This window comes from Melopsittacus undulatus, chromosome Z (assembly GCF_012275295.1).
Source record: "Melopsittacus undulatus isolate bMelUnd1 chromosome Z, bMelUnd1.mat.Z, whole genome shotgun sequence".
Lineage (NCBI taxonomy): Eukaryota > Metazoa > Chordata > Aves > Psittaciformes > Psittaculidae > Melopsittacus > Melopsittacus undulatus.
This window is the reverse complement of record NC_047557.1, coordinates 3,497,111-3,519,123: the sequence shown is the minus strand read 5'-3', so window position 1 is coordinate 3,519,123 and position 22,013 is coordinate 3,497,111. Positions and strand designations below refer to the sequence as shown.

The window sequence follows — 22,013 nt, the reverse complement described above, 5'->3', positions numbered from 1 at the left end:
CCGCCCCTCTCCCTCCCTCCCCCCCCCGATCGCTCCAGGGCCGGTCCCCATTGGCTGTCCCGGCCCCGCGAGGGAGGGGGGGCGGGAGGGGGCGTGTCCCGGCGTCCCTGTCCGCGCTGCGATTGGCGGCTGGAGCCTTTGTGCGCGAGCGGAGCGCGCGGGCCGCAGTCGGCGGTGGCGGCGCGTCGGAGGGTCCGTCGGAGGGGGCCGGCAGGGATCGGGGCCGGGGCCGCGCCGCCACACAAAGGCCGCAGCATGGTCCTGGTGCACGTCGGTTACCTGGTGCTGCCCGTCTTCGGCTCCGTGCGCAACAGAGGTACCGCGGGGCCGCGGGTTCGCGTCCCGGGGCCGCTCCGCCGCGGATGGTGTGGTGGTGGTGGGGAGGGGATGTATGTGTTGTGGGGTGGGGTGGGTGTGTGGTTCCGTATTCCCCGGCTGGAGAAAGGTTGTTTTACCCCCCCCAAAACCCCGTTTAGCGCAGCCCCAGCAGTGCCCATTTTGGGATGCCGCTTCACCCCCCCGGGTGTCCCCAGCTGCCGCCTGCACCTCCAGTCTGTGCTTCAATAGGTCCATTTTCCTTTGCTTTTTTTATATATATTTTAACTTTCTTTTGAGTTTTACTTTACTATTTGGTTTACCCCCTCCCGTCTCGCCGTGTAGCGTAGCCACCAGCCCATCTCAGCGTAGCTGTAGACGATAACAGCCATTTTTGTACCTTCATCCTGTTTAGCTGAGTACATTGCACTGTAAATTCCTGTTAAGTGGTTTCATTTTGCCGTGGTCGCTGGGCGCAAAGTTCCTTTAAAGGGGGATGACCCAAAAGCCCCCAGATTGTGGCCAAAATCCTCCCAAAAAAACGTGGACTGAGGAGGGGAAATCATAGAGATTTGGGTTGGAAAATACCTAAAGATCACCAGTTCCAACCTCCTGCTGTGGGAAATCGGGCAAGGAAAAGCAAAATTTGGTTGAATTCTGAAAATAAAATTGGAAAAGTGTATGCAAGAAATATCTGGGATGGAACGGGTAACATACCCCCCCCCAAAGCTGCTGGGGGGTAACACCAAAAGGGGTGCAGCATCCCTGTCCCCATCAGGGGTGATGCCCACTCACCCCATCTCCATCCCACCCATCCCACCAGCCACAAGTGTCCCGTCCCTTCCAACCTCCCCCCCCAACCTCCCCCCCGCCCATAAAATCTCATAAAGAGATGCCTGGCAAAATGGGCTTCCATTAAACAGGGATAACATTTTTTTCTGCTGTGCTAAATTACTTCCTGTTCTTATTTTGTGGGTAATTTTCTGTATCGAATATCCTTTGGTTGTGTATTCTTCACCTTTTTTCTTGTACTAAAACTTAAAGCATGGTCTGTATTTTTTTACATTACCTAGTTTTCTGATGTAAATCTCTCTGTAGAGACATACCCTGCTGAAATGTAATGTGCTGTAGCCTATACATCTGCTCAGTGTACGCTGCTTTTGTTCTGTTGCCCTTCCATAGCATGGTGGGCCTTGCCTTTTTTGTATTGTGTGCATGATGACATTGTTACACATGATTCCACTAATACTAATATACGATCTCTCAATAAAGAAACTAGTTTTCCTATATTAACCTAGTGTGCTTTTTCTATTGCTGTTTTCCCATTTATTGTTGTATCCTGCTGTTTAGATTTTTTCCCTTGCTTTTCTCCCCATCGTGAGGTTTAAGTGAGTGGATTTTTTCCTCCCCATAGCGCAGATGTGGGGGCTTCTTAATACATTTTATTTCTCATTGTTCTCCTATCCCATATCTACCCTCAGCATTAGCCTCTGTGTTCGTGCTTTCCAGGCGCACAGCCCGCATTACCGTTGTGCCTATGCAGAGTCCCGTTTTACTGCAGAATAGCCTAAAATATAAGCCCAAACCCTCATTTTCAATCAGAATTCGCTATTTGATGAAGGGTCTGCTGCTTATCTCATTCTAGTTACAACATTACACATTCCTTATGAATCTGATGCCAAAATGAGATGATCTTTGGATGGATGGGGGGAATACTATTATTATTATTTATTTGAACTCCGATTAACAGGAGGTAAATGAACCTGGGTAAAAAAGATAATGATTCTGCTAATCTGTTAGCTGTATATTTAAACATATGTGCAAGTGCCCTGCCCACCATCTGCTAGCAGAGAAGTTGCAGTGCCTTGGTCCCGTGGTGGCTGGCATGCTGTAAATATCTTCAGTAGACCCCCGTGAGGCTCATAAAACCATCCCAGCTGCTAATGTTGTAACTACATGTTCCTCCCCAATGCCTCCAGACCCACCATCTCCTGAATAACCCCATTTGGGCAACTATATACTGGGAAAAAGTCACTGGGAGGCTTAAAATGTGGGAAGCAGGGAGGGATGGGCAACCTAACAGCGGTCAGCGAGCGGTTTTGCTGCAGCTGAAACACAATGATAATCCCAGTCACCTCTCCCTGTTCCTGCACTAGATCTCCCCATCCCAGGTCTGCAAAATGGTCCTGTAAAACCTCCCAATTTTGGCTTGAATGCAGCAAGAAACCTAGGGAAGTCAGAGGAGATGGGGCTGGGAGAGGGGAGGAGAGGGAGCATCTTAATAGCACCTCCACAGAAGTTGGTGGGAGACACTGGGTGGGTTATTTGCCTTTAAGTGAGAGGAGGAAGACAAATGCAGCAGGTCGGTGGTTGTTCCCACTGCAAAAATGTCAAGAAACAAAACAAAAACGAGTGTCTCCAGCAATTCCCACCCCAGCACCCCTCCAAGAAATGCTTCATTTTGCAAGGCCATGCCTTCCCACCCCGCTTTATCCTCAGTTTGGCTCATTGGTTTATTTTAGCTTTAAAAACATCTATTTATGATTTCCTCCTTCACGCTTCCTTCTCCATGTATCTCAATGACTGTTTGGCCACTATCCTGTCGTGTCCCCCCCCTCCCCACCCAATCCCCTGTATGAGCACAAGCGGGTTGCTCTCCATGGATGTAGTAGTGTATGCTGTGGCCCTTTGTTCTTGCTCCATCCTTGCCCCAGGGCCAGTGCTGAGCTCCATGTCCCCATAGCATCCCGTGGAGGGAGGCTGTGCTTCTCACTTGCATGAAGGGAGACGTGCATGCCTGTTGGGGCTGATCATTTCCAATGTGATCTTGTAATTATTTTTATTCCTTTTTATTATTATTATTTTATTTTTTTAATGCACCCCCCATCATGTCAGCAATGAGATTCTGCATGTTAAAAGATGAATCCCAACCCCCAAAACCCCACCCCAAACCCCCGACATGGATAAACCCATTCCCTTCTGAAGTGCTCCTTGTGATACGGACACCTGCCAGCAGCTGCCCCTTTGTTTGGAGTGTTGGATTCACTGCAGTGAGCCTAATAACCCCCATTCCAGATCCTACCCTGCAAATTAGCGCCGATACACAGCAGAACCGTTTGGTCAATACACTCTGAGGATACCTCCGTAATCTAATAATGCAGGAAGCTGCTGGGTTAATGGCAACTCGTACTAAGCAATTTATCATCCACATCATATTTTGACCTGTCTTGTTAGACACTCATTCTTACAAGAGGAAACATTTCCCCCACCGCCACCACCCCACCTCCACCTCCCAGACTTATTAGTCAGTAACCACTAGGCTTTCATAGCTCATAATCCATCAAATGCATCCACATTTTAATGGCTTAATTCCTTTGACGTTCCTGAGTCTTGGAAAGCTACCTGGTACAAAGAAAATAATCTTTCTTTCAATTTTAGCATTGTAGGCTGAGGAAATCCAGGGCAAGTCGTGTGCTGGTGGTGCTGCTGTGGGTGTGCAGTGGTTTCTATAGAGCCTATACATCTCTACAGCACCAACCTGTATTCCTGTGTTCCTTTAAATAACTTATTTTGATAACAGGGAGACAGTTAACTGCAAACACAGACAAAACAGGCTCGGATTCATTGATGTAAGGGTTGTGTAAAGGGCTTGCACACATCTGTGTGCATTTAATGGTGACAAATGGGAGGTAGACTGACATGTCCCTCGTACAAGGGTATTGGGGTGGTGTCACGATTTCCATTGTTTTTAAGGAAAATATTAACAAATAGTGGCCACATTTTGCTCATGCTGGAATTACCAGCAAAGTTCTAATGAAAGCTGATCTGGATTTACCGTGCTGCGTGCAGATCTGGCCCCGTGGAAGTGTGTTGTTTAAGAACTGGTGAGTTGGTGCCCAAGTAAGGAAGCAAATGAAGCTGGGAGAGGGTTTGGGGGGAGTTTGCTGCAGAATCTGGGAGGTGTTCTGGTTGTGGGGGGACATAAGGTGGTGACAACACGCAGAGACACATTTCAGCATTATTCAGTGTATCCTGGACAGAGTATGGGGTGCCAAACCAGGGTGCGAGACCCATAGGCACCAGGGTGGTGCAATAACCATCTTCATGCTTTGTGATTCCCTCTCTGTGAACCTGCTGGAAGGACTTTCCTAGAGTAAGTCTGAGCTTCCTTTGTTGTTGTTGCTTTAAACCATGGTTGTAATTTCGGGAGCACTTCATTAGTTGAAAAGGGGAGGACGGAGCAGTGTGGGAGCCCTGTCCTCCCAGACCTGTAGGAGAAACCTCAAGTGCCATGGGGAGCATGTGTGACACCCAAGACTGGCTCACCCCTCTCCGCTGACAAGATGGATGATGGTTGCAACTACCGGAGGTGCAAGGGTGGAAGGAGAGGGAAGGATGGCTCTGGAAACTGTGGGGCATGATTCTGGGTAGTGAGGGCACAGATATCTCCTCCAGGCCATTTACATGCTGGTTTGGGTTTCCAACTCAACTGGAAGGTCCTTACCTCTAGCGATGTTCAAAAGGGGACATGTGCTGCAGCAGGTCAAAGAAAACCCTTTCCCATCCTTAACTTGGGAGCACTCGTTTTGGGAAGCACTAAACAAATGTGCCAGAAATGCAAGGGGAGACATTGCAAGAGGTCTTCTACACCTAGATCATCTTCAATATCCATAACGTCCGAGACCAGAGAGAGTTGGTTTGGCAACTGGGAGGGGTGTGGTGGCACCATGACTTTTGGGCATCTCATGGTATTCGGGTGTTTCTACATCAAACTGCAGCTGCTGGAGTCAGTAGTGCAATGCTTTTTGATTAAAGGGTTGTATATAAAATAGAGCTTCAAATTGCTGCTTATGGCAAACTTGGTTCTCAAAACTGAGAAGTCAGTGACAACACACAGGAGGATTTCAGGCAGTGCAGTGGTTTGGGAAGGAAAGGGGTTATGTATGACTATGGTGGGGTCAGGGCAGGGACCTGCAGGTGGGCAGTGAGAGTGGGGCTAAGACCCAATGAGGAAAATGATAGTTTTCTCCCTTTCTGGTTTCAAACTGGGGAGATGGAGTGGGTCGGTCTGCAGTGGGTTGACAGAGGGGTTGTGGTTTCCCTAGTGGCTCCTCACAGAACCCCATGGGAGATCCACTGGTTAAACCCTGGCATGGTCTTATTCTTAAACCTTATCAGGGAGAAAACGGGGTCTTTTGGGAATGGCTAAATTCTCCCTCTAAACCAAAGCAAGCCTCCAATCTGCTGCCAGAGCAATGCATCCTGATGGTGACAGGGACCAGGATCCTGTGCTTGGGTGGGCAGAGCTGGGACTATGGAAAGCAAACCTGTGTCTGCCCCATGCCTCCCCACCACCCTTGCTTAACCTTTTCTGCTCCTCCTTTGCTCAGTTTTGCAGTCTCCCAGGACCTTTTCTCACCCATTTTCCTGCCTACTTGTCCTTTACATTTCCCAGCCCCAGCTGGGTTGGGCTGGCTGGCACGTGCTGTCGTGGATCCCTCTTGGTAAGTGTCCTTAACTGCTGTTGCTTTCTCTCCCTCCCTTTTAAAGGCTGTAAAATGTGCCTGCAGGAAAAGTTGCATGTGTGTGGCTTGTAGCTCTTCAATGAACATTATCACTTTGGTTTGAGTGACCAAGCTGGAAGCTGTGAAGATGGAGGTTATGGGGAGAGGCAATAACGTACCCATGGGCTGGGACCTTCTGAAGTGAGGACATGCCTGTGGGGACATGTTTGGGTGTGATTCTGGTAGCTCAGAGGAGGACCTGGATGTCTCTGTCTCTCACATCACATTCCTGTGACCCTGGCCCTGCCTGGAGGTGACACCCTGAGGTGTGGGTGAGCTTAAATGGAGCCAATGGCCAGTACTGATTTTCCCTGCTGGGCTCAAGTGATGTTGCAGAGCTGTTAGTGTGCATTGCTAATCCATCTCCTTCCCCAGCTGGTACAAGGAGCAGCCATCACCCCTGAACTGGGAAAAAGCCAAGCCATAGTATCTTCTGGGACTTGTCTTAAGGGGCCGTGAGCAGGACTTTGGTGGAACTGGGCTCTCCACCAGGCCACATGTCCAGACACTCAATACTGGGGCTGAATTAGGAGCTGCTCTGAAACCTGCTCCTGTCCTTTTCTCCAGACTTGGGAGGGTCTCTAGAAGACATTCAAAAACATGGTCCCTTGGGTGTCCATCATGCTGCAGCTGCTCCCCACATTGAGCTCCTCCAGTGGAGGGTGGGATTGGGAAACATCCCCATAGCAGATGTACCCTCCCTGGCAGTGCTACGTGTTGTATATCTGGGCTTTCTCATTCTACTCATGGCATCTGACCCTTCCTTCAGTCAACACTGCTAGATCAAGGTATTGATTTATCCAAAGGCATGAGTTTTTGGAAGCTGTGAAGAAGGCACTACCAACCAACCTGTTTCCTTGAAAAGTGTGCATGAAAACTGGGCATCTACCAATGAATGGAAGCTTTCTCATAATTTTCAATAGCAAAGGAGATGCCTGTTCTCATGTAGCCCTGCAACATTGGGTAGGATCTGATTTGCCTGTGCTTATTAAGGCAGTGGAGGGTGTTTGGTCCATTCAGGGTTGATCATCATTAGCTGGTGGAAGCTGAGACTGAGATAGACTCTTCTGTGAGCCCCCACAAACCTCCATAAGGAGCAGCTGGAGCCATGAATGAGCTGTGGGCTTATGGTGAAGCTGCTTGAATGTGAGGTTTGGACACAAAGCTGCAAAGGTCTGGACTTATATATGCATAAATCCAAAATAAGTCCTAAACTTCTGAAAGAATTGCTTGGCGTTTATACAGGGATGAGTAAAATGAATATCTAGCTTGAGATTATTTTGTTTCTTAAGTAACAGGCAGTAAACTGACCACAGCCTGAAAGCATTTTGTTTGCAGGAGGATTGGGTGATGCAGTTGTCTTTGGGACACTATCAGTGTGCTTACAGCCCTGTGGTATGGCATTCCAGCTGTGTAAATCTCAGGCAGTGTCTGAAGATGCTAACGCTTTGGGAGAGGTGTCTGTCAAGCCTAGCACTTTCCACAACCTCCAGGCAAATACCATGTCTAATTTGCTGGGCAGTAAAGGAGCTGTAAATGTCATGCAGATTGCTGCGCTTCTTGTTGTGGTTTGCTAAATCCACATTTCTATTTCTTGTAGCCTGGCCTTTAATATTAATATCTTTAATTTCATTTATAAATTCACTTATCAGCTTTCATTAGTCATCCCGTTAATGATCCTAGGCAAGAAATTTGTCACTTGACATCAAAAGGCAGATTAAGGGACTTCTAGAGCCTTGGGAAACAGCTTCATGCTGCACTAGAATTATAGCGATTGGCATATGGGGCTAATACTATGTATAATTTGCATCCGCTGCTTAGGGGATGAGTGATTATTTTATATATTTAGCAGAAAACAAGAGCATTTCTTAATCGTGAATGGTGTTACATTTCCTGCAAACTCTGCAGAATTATGAATCACTGGGCTATAAACATCTTGTTGCCAGCGTGCCTGGTTTCACATTGCCAAGGCGGTGAACCCTGGAGGGTCAGATCCTGACAGCTCTCCTCCTCCTGGAGGTATTTTGCTGCACAAGCATCTAATTGAAATTAAGGAGTTCCCCCAGTGGTAGGAGCTGGAAGGGACTGGGAGTGGAATAAGCGTTGCATCACCAAAACAGAGCATCTCTGCTCTCACTGATGGAAAATGAGGATGTTGGTAGGGTTTGGAGATGGGTGTTTCAAGCATGAAAATGGAGAAGAAGCTCTCAATATTTGCTCAAACGATCTGGAAAAGAGCAGGGTTGGACTGAAAACAGATGGGACGTAGTATCCCCAGATCCTGGTCCATTCCGGTTCTTCATGATTGAGGCTGCATAGATTTTAGGAGCAACGAGTGTATTGGAAGAAGCCTTATCTTGTCTAGCTATTGTTTGTGACATCGGACAGATCTCTGTGCTCTGAGATAAGGAACAAGGAATCTTTCTGCTCAGAGATAGTGTGACATGCTTAAGCTTGGGGTTACAAGGCTGCCTTTTGAATAGTGAATATCTCAGTTGTGTGCAACTGCATGAAGGAGGGTCCCCTGTGCACTGGCCACTTGCAAAGCACATTGGCAGCCCAGAACTCCCTCAATAGGCTGCTCTGATGGGCAGAGCCCCCTTCACGATCAAAGGGCTGCAGGCAGCTCTCCATCAGGTTGAACAGAGAACACTTTCTGTGTTGTGTGCCAAAAGCACTTACTGAGGTGGTTGTGCTCAGCCCTCCTTGGCCTGAGAGGGAAACTTAGGTATGAACCCGCCATGGGTTGGCCTTGTCTGAATGCAAGGTGTCCACCAAACCACTCTATCTCTGCCCTCCTCAGCAGGACAGGGGTAGGCAGAGAATAAGATGAAAAGGAACTCATGATTCAAGATAAAGGCAGCTTAATAAAGCAAAAGCAAAGGCCATGTGCAGAAGCAAAGGAAAACAAAAGATGTATTCTCTGCTTTTCATCAGCAGGCGACATCCTGCCACTTCCTGGGAAGAAGGGTTTCAGTACATGTAGCTTTTGCAGATGCTGTAATAACAGATGCACCCTCCTCTTTTCTCTTAGATTTATTGCAGGGTATGGAATATCTTTTAGGTCAATTTGTGTCAGCTGTCTTGGCTATGTCCCATCCCAAGCCTACTGGTGAGTAGGGAATACTGGAGAGACAGCCTTGATGCTGTGGAGCACTGCTCAGCAGTAGCCAAAACACTGGCATGTTACCCACACCTTCCTAGCTACTCATACACAGCAACATGAGGGCTGCTGTGGGGAAAATCAACTCCATACCAACACAGAATGTGAGATACTGGTTATACTGTGTGTCAGCTGCGGCTCTGTGGAAGTGGCAACAGATCTGGCCAGGTGCTGTGGGCTGGTCTACACCATTTGGTGTTTTCTTCACATGAATCTGGTCTGGGTGGGAAGTGACATCCTGGGTCATAAGACAGCTGGAGAGTGGGGGGATGTGGGGATGTGGAGCCATCAACCTTCCATCTGCAAGGGCTGACCCACAGCCTAGGGAGTGAAATGGAGCTGGAGGTGATGATTGACAGAGCTGAACTTGGGCAGCTTGTGTCCAGGCAGCCAAGAAGCTGTCAGCATCCTGGCCTGTATCAGCACCAGTGTGGAAGCAGGTCCAGGGCAGTGATCGTCCATCCCCCATTACTGGGCTCTGGTGAGCCCGCACCTTGAATCCTGTGTTCAGTTCTGGGGCCCTCACTACAACAGAGACATTGAGGTGCTGGAGCAGGGCCAGAGAAGGGCAATGGAGCTGGTGCAGGGCCTGGAGCACAAGAGATGGGGAATGGCTGAGAGACCTGGGGGGTTCAGTCTGGAGAAAGAAGGCTCAGGGGGGACCTTATCACTCCCTACAAGTGCCTGACAGGAGGATGGAGCCAGGAGGGACTGGGCTCTGCTCCCAAGGAACAAGGGGTGGGACAAGAGGAAACAGCCTCAAGCTGCACCAGGGGATGTTTAGACTGGAGTTTAGGGAAAGTCCTTCACTGAAAGGGCTGTGAAGCCCTTGAACAGGCTGTCCAGGGCAGTGGTGCAGTTATCATCCCTGGAGATATGTAAAACCATGTAGATGAGGCCCCCAGTGACATGGTTTAGTGGTGGCCTTGGCAGTGCTGTGGAATGTTTGGACTTGATGATCTTAAGCATCCTTTTCCAGACTATAAACAGTTAAGTGATTCTGTACCTTCCAGCTCTTATCAGAGCAGCAGAAAAACCCATCATCTATCCTCTGTTGCTCAGCTCTTTGCCTGACTCCTTCCAGCGTTAAATTAACTAGAGGTGGCCAGTCTGAGGCTCTTCCTTGAAGATGCAAGATGAAAATACATTATTGTACAGGAACGAAGCCCCAAAACAAGGGGTATTTTGTCCCAGCAGCAATCTGAGGGTGCAGGGGTGAGTGACGGATGGTGGACCAGTAGCTCAGCTGATGGCACATCTATTAATCTGAGTTGCCAGGGACTAGAGCTATGTGAAAACAGAGATATCTGGCTTTGATTGTGATGATTATTTTCTGGTTCACTGGCTGAAAACTTATTTTCCTGGCTTTTTATTGTCTTTGAGGTTTCAGCATAATGAGCGGGGCAGGGGGAGGCTTTTATATGGCTCATTTGAAGGGAGATGAAATAGGCCTCAACTCCAGAAGTTAAATGCTATCTTATGGTAGAAAATGAAACGGCATCAATTGGATGGAGGGAATAAGATCAATTCATCATAACCTCTCAGCTGGGCATTTTGTAAAAGATGTTTCACCTAAACAGTTTTCATATCCTAGAGATGGATTTGGTGTTTTGTACTCACATGGGAAGCACAAAACAGTATGGAATAGACTGCCCCAGTCCTCTGTGTTATTGTACTGTGAAACCACGTTTTGACTTTTGAGTGTGCAGAAATCTCATCAGTTTCATCAACAGAAAGTGCTTTAATGCCTGAGTGAATTTTGGAGAAGCAAAGGATGTGTTCCCAGTGCAGGCGGTCACTAAATGTAGCTGGGTCCTTACAAAACAAAGAAGCTTGCATTAGCCCCTGCCTCTCTTTTCTCACCTCTGTTGGCAATGGAAGTGGGATTCCAGGCTTGTGAGAACTGGAGGAGGTTTCCAAACTGAAAATGAGAGCTGAGGTCTTGAATGGGATGTGCAACCACTCTGCTTTGCTCTTCACTGGGCTCATCCACCTGAGTTACTTCAGCCTGCAGAAACAAATAGCTCTTTTTCCATGTCTTTGTTTGATTTGAATAGGAAAAATCAATCTGGCACGTGTAATTACAAACTTGCCAGTGGGAATCCTGGGTGTTTTGCCAGAGGCCTTAGAAACACCCTGAGATAAGGATTTACTTTTCTGTCCTGGATCTTCTGCAAGGAAAGCCTCCTATTGCCAGATCCAGATGGCACATGAGGCTATCTGAATGCTTCTTCTGTAGGGTGCAGGGGTGTCTTGGGAAGGAAAATATTACCAGGAGGTGGTTACAAGCTTACCTAAAACAGGACATGGACCAAGGGGCAGGGAGGCAGGGAAAATGCCCTGTCCTTTGGGCAGAAAACGGTTCCTCCTGGAAGGAGTTGGGGCACTGTTAGGGAAGCTGAAATATGAAATATTTACTCTGGTGGCTTTAACCTGCCAGAGGGGAGACTGAGCTGAGCTCTTAGGCAGAAGCTGTTCCCTGTGAGGGTGCTGAGGCGCTGGCACAGGGTGCCCAGAGAAGCTGTGGCTGCCCCATCCCTGGCAGTGCTCAAGGCCAGGTTGGACACAGGGGCTTGAGCAACCTGCTCTAGTGGGAGGCATCTCTGCCCATGGCAGAGGCTTGGAACTGGATGAGCTTTATGGTCCCTTCCAGCCCAAACCAGTCTGTGATTTTGTTTGTTAAGTGTTCACTGACTGTTCTTTCTGTATCAAGCAATTTCGAGCTCCACTAACAAAATCAAGGGCCAGACCTCAGCAACATTCAGGAAGATTCTCGTACATGGAGGATCTTCTGGAATGCTCAGTGTGGGCTGAAGGGAAGAGGAGGCTGAAGAACAAGTGCTGTCCTCTGCCTGCTGCATCAGGAGATGGTTGTGATTGATGTGCTGTAATAACTGGTGCTGGGAATGCAGTGATGGGAGGTCTATCTCTTAACTGGAGTATCTGCTTTAAGCAATGGTTCATTAGTCATTTGGAGAGGGGAAAGGAGCACCTTGGTGTGGTGCCAAGTGGGCTTTGGGTGCATCTCTCTCACCCACCTTCACTTCTAAAAAGCCACTGTTTTTGGGGATGGGGGTAGGGTGGGGGGTGGTTTTGATGGATGCTTTGCAGGAAATACCTGTGCAAAAGTGCTGCTGCTCTTCTATCACACTGAACAGGGAGCATGGCTCTTCTCCTCTCCCCTGCCTCCTTTTTGGTGTACACACTGGCCCATGGTGGGAATGGGGAGCCAACAAGAGCTCCTTTCCAATGCCCTGGAAAACAGAGAAGTAGACATTGTTTGCAGAAACCCAACTCACTCACAGCATCCCTTGGGGGGAAGGTGGATGGTGCAGGTGAAAAGGGATGTACCAGGGCACCCAACAACTAACCCTGCTTGGAGAAGTCACCACTGCAGAAGGCTCTAGGGAGTCCTTTTTGAATGCAGCCTACTGGAGGTAAGTTTAATGGGGCTGCTAGTTTGCAAAGTTGGCAGCTGGAACGCTCCCCTCCAGCCCATGAACAGACCCAGCTTCAGCTTGTTTTACTTTTTATTTTAGTTTTGTTTCCCAGCATAAAGAACAATTCCACTTCTAGTGATGCCGTGACACTCACACTTTCACATCACACCAGGGAGCTGGAGCTGGGGGCCTTTGAGAAAGCCCAAATATAAAGAACCTTTGTGGATTAGAATGTAAAAAAAAAAAAGGAAAAAAGGGATAAAGGGATAAAAGCCCTGAACACAACACGAAAATACAGTGTTAGCCAAAGTTCAGACACCAAAAAGCCACTGAAAAGGTGCTTTGTTCTTATCGATGCCATGAGGGGTCTGCTCCCCATGTCTCCTGGGGCTTAGGGCTGGCTGTGGTGCAGACCTTTAGCTGTACGAGTTGCTTTCTCTGTGTCCATGTGCATGCTGCCTTCCATGGTGAGGAAGGTGGTTTCCATCTCTGAAGTCCTGCTCTCTTAGAAGAGCAGGGCTTAAATTCCTTGCAAATTTACATCCATAGGAGACGTTTTGGCTGAGCTGTGGTGTGGAAGTGCTAGGTAATGGTAGAGGTGTGAGGGCAACACAGCAGGATGCTCCCAGCGCAGGGGGTGATGGACCAGAAAGTCAAGGAAAAGCAACAACACAGAGAGAGGTCCCATTCCGCAGGCTTGAGATGCTCATCACCACAGCTTGGTAATGGTTAGGAGAAATGAGGGTCTTCACTGCATCCAAGACACGCAGGAGTTCAGGTTGGCCTTTCACTGGTTTCCATGATATTAAGAGAAAGAAGAACTTTGTAAACAAGCTGAGCTGCTCTCAAGGGCTGGGAGCTTTGGCTGAATGTGCCATCACTTGTCACTGAGGAAGATGGGGCATTCAGGAGTGTGGTGACTCTGCCCCAGCTGCACCTGTAATACCAGAGCATTTCTGCATTTGAAACTGCAAGCAGGTTAGTGCTAGTGAGGCTTTACACTGCAGTGCTGCTACCCTGTAACACAGAGAGCAAAAAGCATATGCTCTATTACAGCAGAAGACTAAATTACCCAGGGTGCCAGGAGGAATCTTTTGTTGTTTCTCTAAAAAATACGAATGTTCCCACTCTAAAATGTCAGGAATCAGGATTTTGCCCTCCAGGTTTCTTTGTGAGGGCTCAGGGACTGCCTGCAGGCATTTCTTCTAGATGTCTGCGCATCTGCCAGATCATGGACAACCTCTGAGTCAGCCGGCACCTTCTAATGGAGCTCAGTTTGATTTGCTTGGTCAAAATTCTTCTTCTCAATGTATGAAGAGGATTAGATGCTTTGTAGTCCATCTTTCTCAAAAGCATGAGAAGCATTTTAGAAATGGAGCATGTGGCTCAGCTGGCATTCTGGAGGCTTTAATTAACATCACCAAGAAATTCAGATCCCAACTTTAATTCCTTTTTGTTTGTAACCGGGAGCTCTGAGGAGTTAACATATTCTGTGGCTTGAAAATATGTTATTTTTATATCCCAGAGCTGGGGTGATTCTGAAATACACCTCTGTAATTGCTCCTTCCCTCTCTGCTGCTTGATATCTGCCAGGACCACCATCCAATAGACATTACATGGCTCACTGTTATTCATGCTGTAGTGTTTTAACTCAGGCAGAAGTCTTCTGGTGGATTCAGTGGTTAGTGCTGTGAAAAATCCAGTAATCTTTTCCTGCTTTCTGTAACGGTTCAGTTCTGTGGTGGACAATGTGAATGGAAGATGCACATGCAGGATTATTTTCATTCCAGCCTTTGAAATGATCTGCATGATGCAGAAGTGCTGTGCAAGGCACCACGCTCTGTATGTGTATGTGTATACCCTTGCAAGGGTAAAGGAGACTTCTTCCATATTGGTGGTGCTTCTTTCAGAGCTGTAATGTGGAGGCACATACCCATCTGCCCCAGAAGTTGCTCTTAAAAGAACCACAAACCCCAGCATTTTCTCCCTGCTTGTAGGGCTGCAGAATAATTCATCTGGGAGGGTCAGATGTGCTCTTCCCTGCCACAGAATTCAGTGTTGAACACTTCTGTTCTGCACTGGGGTTGTCTGCTCCAGACAAGAGGATTTTGTATGGGAAGGGAAATCCACTTCCATGGCCATATCTGCATTTGTGCAAGGCTAAGCAACTGGGCTGTGTCCAACACCTGGAGCAGAAACTGGCTCTTCCCAAAGTGCTGGACATGCTCTTGCTTATCTAAATGGCGTGTGTGGGTTCAGGTGGGCAGTGGGCAAAACATGCTGACCCCAAGCTCCACAGATCTCAGGTTGGATCCTCCTTCTTCCCTAAGGTTGAGTATGTGCTTTTGGTCTTCCACTTTTTTTTCTCCATCTGTACAGCACACCACTGCCCATCTCGGAGTCCACTGGGTATAAAATTAAAGGAACAAGGAAAATGTAGATGATTCTGCTTCATTGTAGGTAAAATTCCTGAGAAAATGTAAATGTGGATGGGAAAAAGTGGATTTCTGGTTTCCATCCTCCTTTCTGTGGTCAGTGCTGAGGAAATGTGTTACAGGACATGTCTGAAGAATTGTGTTGAGCCATAAAAGCTTGGCCAGATGTTTCTGCTTTCTTCAGGAAATTGATTTAGAAATGAAACAGCTGACAGAGCCGAGATTTTTGGATAAAAAGTATAAAGCTCAAATCCTTCCTAGTGTCACACACATATATTTTTAATAATGGTTTTAACATTACTTGGTTTTAATCCAAGGGGAAGAATTTTCTCAAGGTCACCTGTTACAGTAGTGGGAAGAGTGACTCAGGCTCCATCTCTTGTATGAGATCTGCTTGAAAATAATGATCTGGGGGAAAACCCTGGCTGCTGACACTAACTGTATGACTTCCTTCTTTAGCTCTTCTGATCAATAGGTTTGCTTTCCCCATGTAGCTGATAGATCTTGAATTTTTGAGTCTGACAGCAATGTTCTGCAGTGCCAGCTGATACAGGGCCAATGGAGACTTATGGCCACTTCTTGCTAGCAGGGGATTTGTTGAAGCAAATCAGATCCGGAGTCGCTGGGTGGGAATTAATGTGAAATGCCTTGATGTTAGTTTTACAGTCACTTTAATAGGCATAGTTACACTATTAAACTGATCTGCATGTGTTTAACTCTTATTCATACTTGAGCAGAATAAATGTTTTCCTTTAGGAATGGTGAATTTTACAGAGTAAAAGAGCTATTATAAACCTCCCAAATGCCTTAGCAATAATGACATGACAACTTACAGCCTGAAATCCAGGCTCCTTATGAGGTGGTAGTGCTTTAAAGACCTATTTCACCCTTTTCCCCACCTCCTCTTCTCCTTCATCCTAATTACACTCTCAAAATGTCTCTGAATGATGGTGTTGGGCACACAGCTAGTTAGACCTTGGGTAGTCACACACAACTAAAATTGTCACCTTACTTCAGCAGCAGAACTCTGAATTCAGACCAAGTCAGCTTCTTCTCCCTATTGTGTTACATAGTGGAGATAATTCTCACACTGATACCGAATGGGGCTTTGATAAATTAAGGCTTTAGAAGAAGTTGCAGCTTGTGCTAGCTGGGTATAGAGATGAGCAGCCTGCACCTTCGGTTTTGGGTGCGAAAAAGCAGGAAAAGGGTTTTCTGATGGTTTTGTAGGTCCTTCTTTTCCCTTGGGTGACCCAAGAGGTCTGACTGAGGTGGACTTATCCTGACCAAAGTCCATGAGTCCAGCAACAGGATCTTGTAGCATCTTCAAATGCTTCATAGACTCATAGAATAGTTAGGGTTGGAAAGGACCTTAAGATCATCCAGTTCCAACCTCCCTGCCATGGGCAAGGACACCTCACACTAAACCATGGCACCCAGGACTCTGTCCAACTTGGCCTTGAACACTGCCAGGGATGGAGCATTCACAACCTCCCTGGGCAACCCATTCCAGTGCCTCACCACCCTAACAGTAAAGAATTTCTTCCCTATATCCAATCTAAATTTCCCTTGTTTAAGTTTGAACCCGTTACCCCTTGTTCTGTCACTACAGTCCCTAATAGAGTCCCTCTTCAGCATCCCTGTAGGCCCCCTTCAGATACTGGAAGGCTGCTCCAAGGTCTCCACGCAGCCTTCTCTTCTCCAGACTGAACAGCCCCAACTCTCTAAGCCTGTCTTCATATGGGAGGTGTTCCAGTCCCCTGATCATCCTCGTGGCCCTCTTCTTGTTCCAACAGTTCCATGTCCTTTTTATGTTGAGGACACTAGAACTGCACACAATACTTCAAGTGAAGTCTCATGAGAGCAGAGTAGAGGGGCAGGATCACCTCCTTTGACCTGCTGGTCACACTTCTTTTGATGCAGCCCAGAATACAGTTGGTTTCTGGGCTGCGAGCGCACACTGCAGCTGACTCATGTTCATTTTCTCATTGACCAACACCCCCAAGTCCTTCTCCTTGGGCTGCTCTGAATCTCTTCTCTGCCCAACCTGTAGCTGTGCCTGGGATTACTCCAACCCAGGTGTAGGACCTTGCACTTGTCATAGTTAAACTTCATGAGGTTGGCATCAGCCCACCTCACAAGTGTGTCAAGGTCCCTCTGGATGGCATTCCTTCCCTCCAGCTTATCAACCAAACCACAGAGCTCTGCATCATCGGCAAACTCACTGAGGGCGCACTCAATCCCACTGTCCATGTTACTGACAAAGATGTTGAACAAGACCGGTCCCAACACCGATCCCTGAGGGACACCACTCATTACTGTTCTCCAGCTGGACACTGAGCCATTGACAACAACGCTTTGAGTGTAGCCATACAGCCAATTCTTTATCCACCAAGTGGTCCACCTATTAAATTGATGTCTCTCCAATTTAAAGACAAGGATGTAATGAGGGAAAGACAGCTTTCCTTGGTTGCCTGTTAGTTTTGTTTCAACTAACTGGACCTCATGTGGTGCTGAGGAGTACAAAAGTATTTGAGGCTGCAGTTCCCATTTTGAGGACATTGTCCTCAGCTCCAACTTGATTGTGGGAGGTTCTTTCCTGACTTCGTTGGTGGAGGAAATGTTATATCGTGTAGCTGGTCACTGAACTCTTTTCTGATTATGGCTGTCCATTAAATTGACACTTTCTGTGAGTTCTTGATTTGTCATCTTGCCACAAATAAGGGTAAAATTTATGGGCATTTGTAGTACATGTGGAAGTGAATCCTTGGGGCTTAGAGGAAAAAAAGTGTATTTTTCCCCCTCTGCAGCCACACAGGTTCCTGTAGGCTCTTGTGTTCTATGGGAGGATCCTGGTACAGTCTATTCATCCTGGACTAGTGGGAAAGTTTTGAGATGCTCCTGGCCCAAATTTGGATGGGTGCATCTCCAGACCTACAGCCATTGCCATCATCCTCCTGCTCTCCTTTGCTTTGCTGAGGTGCACAGGCCCTCTACCTCAAAGACCCTCATCCATGGGGTCTCTCGTGATGCACCCATCACCCCATGGGGTCTCTCCTGTGTTGCCTGCAGTGACTGGATTAGCTACGGTCCCCATCTGGCCTTTCCCTAAGAATCCATGGATGCCCAGAGTCGATGTGGTTGCCCCTCATCCCAGTGTTCAGTTGCAGCTCTTGCTGCACTGGAAAGTGCATACATCAGGTTGATTTGATATGCTCTACATGGGGATTGGGGAGCTTGCTCTGATTTGGGATGCTCCCTCGGTGAGGTTGTCCACTGTCAAGAACATCCTTGCAGCTGGGCCACAACCTGGGCTGGGCTGAGGCTGTTTTCATGGAATTTTTTAAAAATTTCATAAAAATTCCCATGGGATCTTTGAGTCTATGTGAAGAAGCACGAATCTCTGTGTCAGGGCTTAGGGCTCTTACTGCGACCTACTACAGGTCAGTTCCTGCCCAATGAGTCCCAAAGTTAAGAGGTATGAGTAGGTGTCTGGGTTGGGACTGTCAACCAGGTTTATTGCCAATTCCCCTCTTCCCATGAGTTCCATGAAGTAAGTAAAATTGGAGAATGAGTCCACCACCCCAGATGTTTGGCAGGGAAAAGCATGACCCTTCCTCAGACTGGAGCAGATGTCTCTGGAGCCAAAAGGAAGCCCTGGGATAGTGCAGGGGCAGATAAAATGTGGAGTTATGATTTCCTAAATGCCTCCTAAACATCTAGGCCCATGACACTGTAAAAGGCGCTCTGTCATCCTTTGGGAAGGAAAGGTGTCCATTCCCTAAGATGCATGAGTGATATATATACAGATATGTGCATATATATGTATATACACACACATACACACACACAAAAACCTGTACTATCTTATGGTCTGCAAATCCCTGAGGCTCCCCACTATCCTTCAGGATGGATATTCCCACTCCTGGCTGTGTGTGTCCATGGTGTGCAAAGCATAAAACTGTTGGGAAAAATGGGTAATGTAAGGTGAAAAAAGGGTTTCTGGGGTGGTACTAGTAGAAGCTCAGCCCTGTTTTTTGGTTCATCTTGCTAGCAATGGTAACATACTGATAAGTGTGGGAGCCCTGGGTGGGGTATATCAGACAATGCCCTGCAAACCTGAAATGAAGGAGACCTTTGGTGGTCACAGGGGAAAAGGTGTCTTTGGTCTCCGAAGTATCGCCAAAAGGCACTGGGGAAGGAAATGGCACGGCAGCAACCTGCATTTGTACAAACACCTTTTCATAGGAGATACTTAGGTCTGGCCTAAGCACCAACCGCTTCTGCCCAGGCCAGCTCTGTCCTCTGCTCAGTTCTCATTTCCTCTTCCCTAAACCAGGGTGCATTCACTAACCCAGTTCTTACTGCACTGGATGCAAGCTCTTTGCCACCCTCTCTCCTCTGCCATTTAAGCACAGAAACAGCTAATTTGGGTGATTTGCCAAGATATGAGGAGTCTGCTTGAAGGCCCTGCAGAGGAACAGAAATGAAACAAATTTCAGATGGCCTCACAAATGAAGCTGAAAGGTCATCACAACATCAAGCAGGAGGTCGTGTACAGTGCTGAGAGCCTCAGCTAAATATCAGCCAAAGATTAGTCCATCCCCTCTGAAAGGCCAAGAGCTATAAAGGCTCCAAGTTCCTTCTGCCATGAATTCGAACTCACAGCATCTAAAAATGGCACAAGCTGTGCCCCTGTGAAAGAGAGATACAGCTTCAGGAACAGCAAATTCAAGGGGAAATGTCAGGCCAGCAAGGTGTGCAGAAATACATTTACAAAATGCCAAGTGCAAGGTCCTACACCTGGGTCAGAGCAATCCCAGGCACAGCTACAGGTTGGGCAGAGAAGAGATTCAGAGCAGCCCAAGGAGAAGGACTTGGGGGTGTTGGTCAATGAGAAAATGAACATGAGGTGGCTTCAGTGTGCACTCACAGCCCAGAAAGCAACCATATTCTGGGCTGCATCGAAAGAAGCGTGACCAGCAGGTCGAAGGAGGTGATCCTGCCCCTCTGCTCTGCTCTCATGAGACCTCACTTGGAGTATTGTGTTCAGTTCTGGTGTCCTCAACATAAAAAGGACATGGAACTGTTGGAACAAGTCCAGAGGAGGGCCACGAGGTTGATCAGGGGCTGGAGCAGCTCCCATATGAAGACAGGCTGAGAAAGTTGGGGCTGTTCAGCCTGGAGAAGAGAAGGCTGCATGGAGACCTCATAGCAGCCTTCCAGTATCTGAAGGGGGGCTACTGGGATGCTGGGGAGAGACTCTTCATTAAGGACTGTAGTGGCAGTAAAGAGGGTAATGGGTTAATATCTTAAACAGGGAAAGTTTAGATTGGATATAAACAAGAAGTTCTTTTAGGGTGGTGTGGCACTGGAATGGGTTGCCCAGGGAGGTTGTGAATGCTCCATCCCTGGCAGTGTTCAAGGCCAGGTTGGTCAGAGCCCTGGGTTCCATGGTTTAGTGTGAGGTGTCCCTGCCCATGGCAGGGAGGTTGGAACTAGATGATCTTAAGGTCCTTTCCAACCCTAACTATTCTATGAGTCTAAAATTCTTGGGTTATGGGGGGCTTTTTTAAAGCTGAAAGGTACTTGTAGATCATGTGGATAGCACTAATTAATTTGGGTTATAGCCAAGAATAGTCATGGCTGTTTACTCATCATCTGTGAAACAAAGCGTTGTCTGTCTGTCTGCCTCCCACCCCAGCTTCTGGGAATGGCAAGGGACAGCTCTGTTGGATCACCGCGTCCTGCATTTGCTTGGAAATCTGGTCTTTTAAATGTTTCGTATGACATAAAAGGTGCCAGTGCAGGAACTGAGCTGGACTGGGCTGGAATTTCATCTGGCATAAGCAGAATCAGAGCATCAGTTTAACTTGCATCAGTTGGACTCTTGTTGAAACTGCTCAACAAGGCTTCTTCCCAAGGCCATCAACCTTTCCTTAATAGTATTGTGCTAATTAACTGCCAAATTCCTTGTGCTGATGCTGGTCTAACTGGTTTCACTAATCTTCCGCCAGTCCAATTTCTGACACTGGGTCTCCCACAGCCTTTAGAGGTCTAAGACCAGGAGTCTGAGGTGCAGCTGAACCTCACACCCATTAAAACCACTATGAGTCTATATATGAGACACGCTCCAAACATGAAATAACCTACCAGCATGAAAGAAATCTCACCTCAGATGTGGTGGGTAGTGACTAGTCCCGAAAACATGTGGGTGGATGCATCAGTTAAAAGTGTCTGGAGTGCAGAAAGCCCTGGGGACATAGACATACACTTTCCCTGTCACAGCATCTCACCTTCCTTCCTGAGGGTGACAGCTCAACAGTCTCCAGTCATTGCCACCACTTGTATTTACAGGGCACCTAACCAGCCCTATAAACAACAACTTACAAGTTACTCCTTACCTTGTAATCAAAACCATCATCTTTATTTTGGTATATCTGCTAAAAGCATCACCCACAGCCGCAGGAGCCGAATTCTCTCTGAATGCCAGTTTTGCTTTTCAGCAGCAAGGCTGCCTTTGGAAAGCAAGATAATGATGGCAACCTGATGCAGATAATAGGCTTCTCCAAAGGGTTTGTTCGTCCAGCTGGTCTGAGGGCTGTGTAACCTCACCATACCTGTTCTGCTTTCAGGTTTCCAAGGTAGATGTAATAAAAACAAAACCCATGTGAGAGAGTAAAAATGTTTCCATCTGAGTGGGCTTGGCAAAACTGCTGTCAGGAATGGTAAAAATCATACTGGGAGGTCAGCTCAGGTCCTGGCAGGTGGTTTGCTCCTGTGTGCAGTAGGAGGAGGCAGTTCTTTGACAGAAAAAGGTAAAGGGAGATAAAACTCTCCTGGCTTTGCTTTCGTAATTCCCCCATTAGGTGACTTAAGGCTGCCTAGTTTGGCTTGTCCCATGCTGAGAAACACTTTCTCTTCCCAGCAGCAATCCAGTGCTCCCCATCCCATGAGGTGCCCATCAAGTCCAGCTGATGGGTTGATGTGATGTGAGGACACTGGATCCAGTTTCCCACCCTGTGATGCTCAGTTAGCTCTACCTGACCTAATTTCATGGGGAACAGACTGCTGGAGGCTGTGTTTTGCTTGAAGG

The 22,013-nt window shown here is 47.6% G+C and overlaps 1 protein-coding gene across 1 annotated transcript in view; it reads left to right on the top strand.

Moving 5' to 3' along the window:
* Positions 1-204: 204 nt before the first annotated feature.
* Positions 205-22,013, top strand: part of ARK2C (arkadia (RNF111) C-terminal like ring finger ubiquitin ligase 2C) — a 52,434-nt gene continuing 30,625 nt past the window's right edge. Inside the window, exon 1 of the mRNA XM_005145388.3 lies at positions 205-316. Coding sequence (XP_005145445.1) covers positions 256-316 — 61 coding nt within the window. The 5' untranslated portion in view covers positions 205-255. The remainder of the gene's footprint in view (positions 317-22,013) is intronic.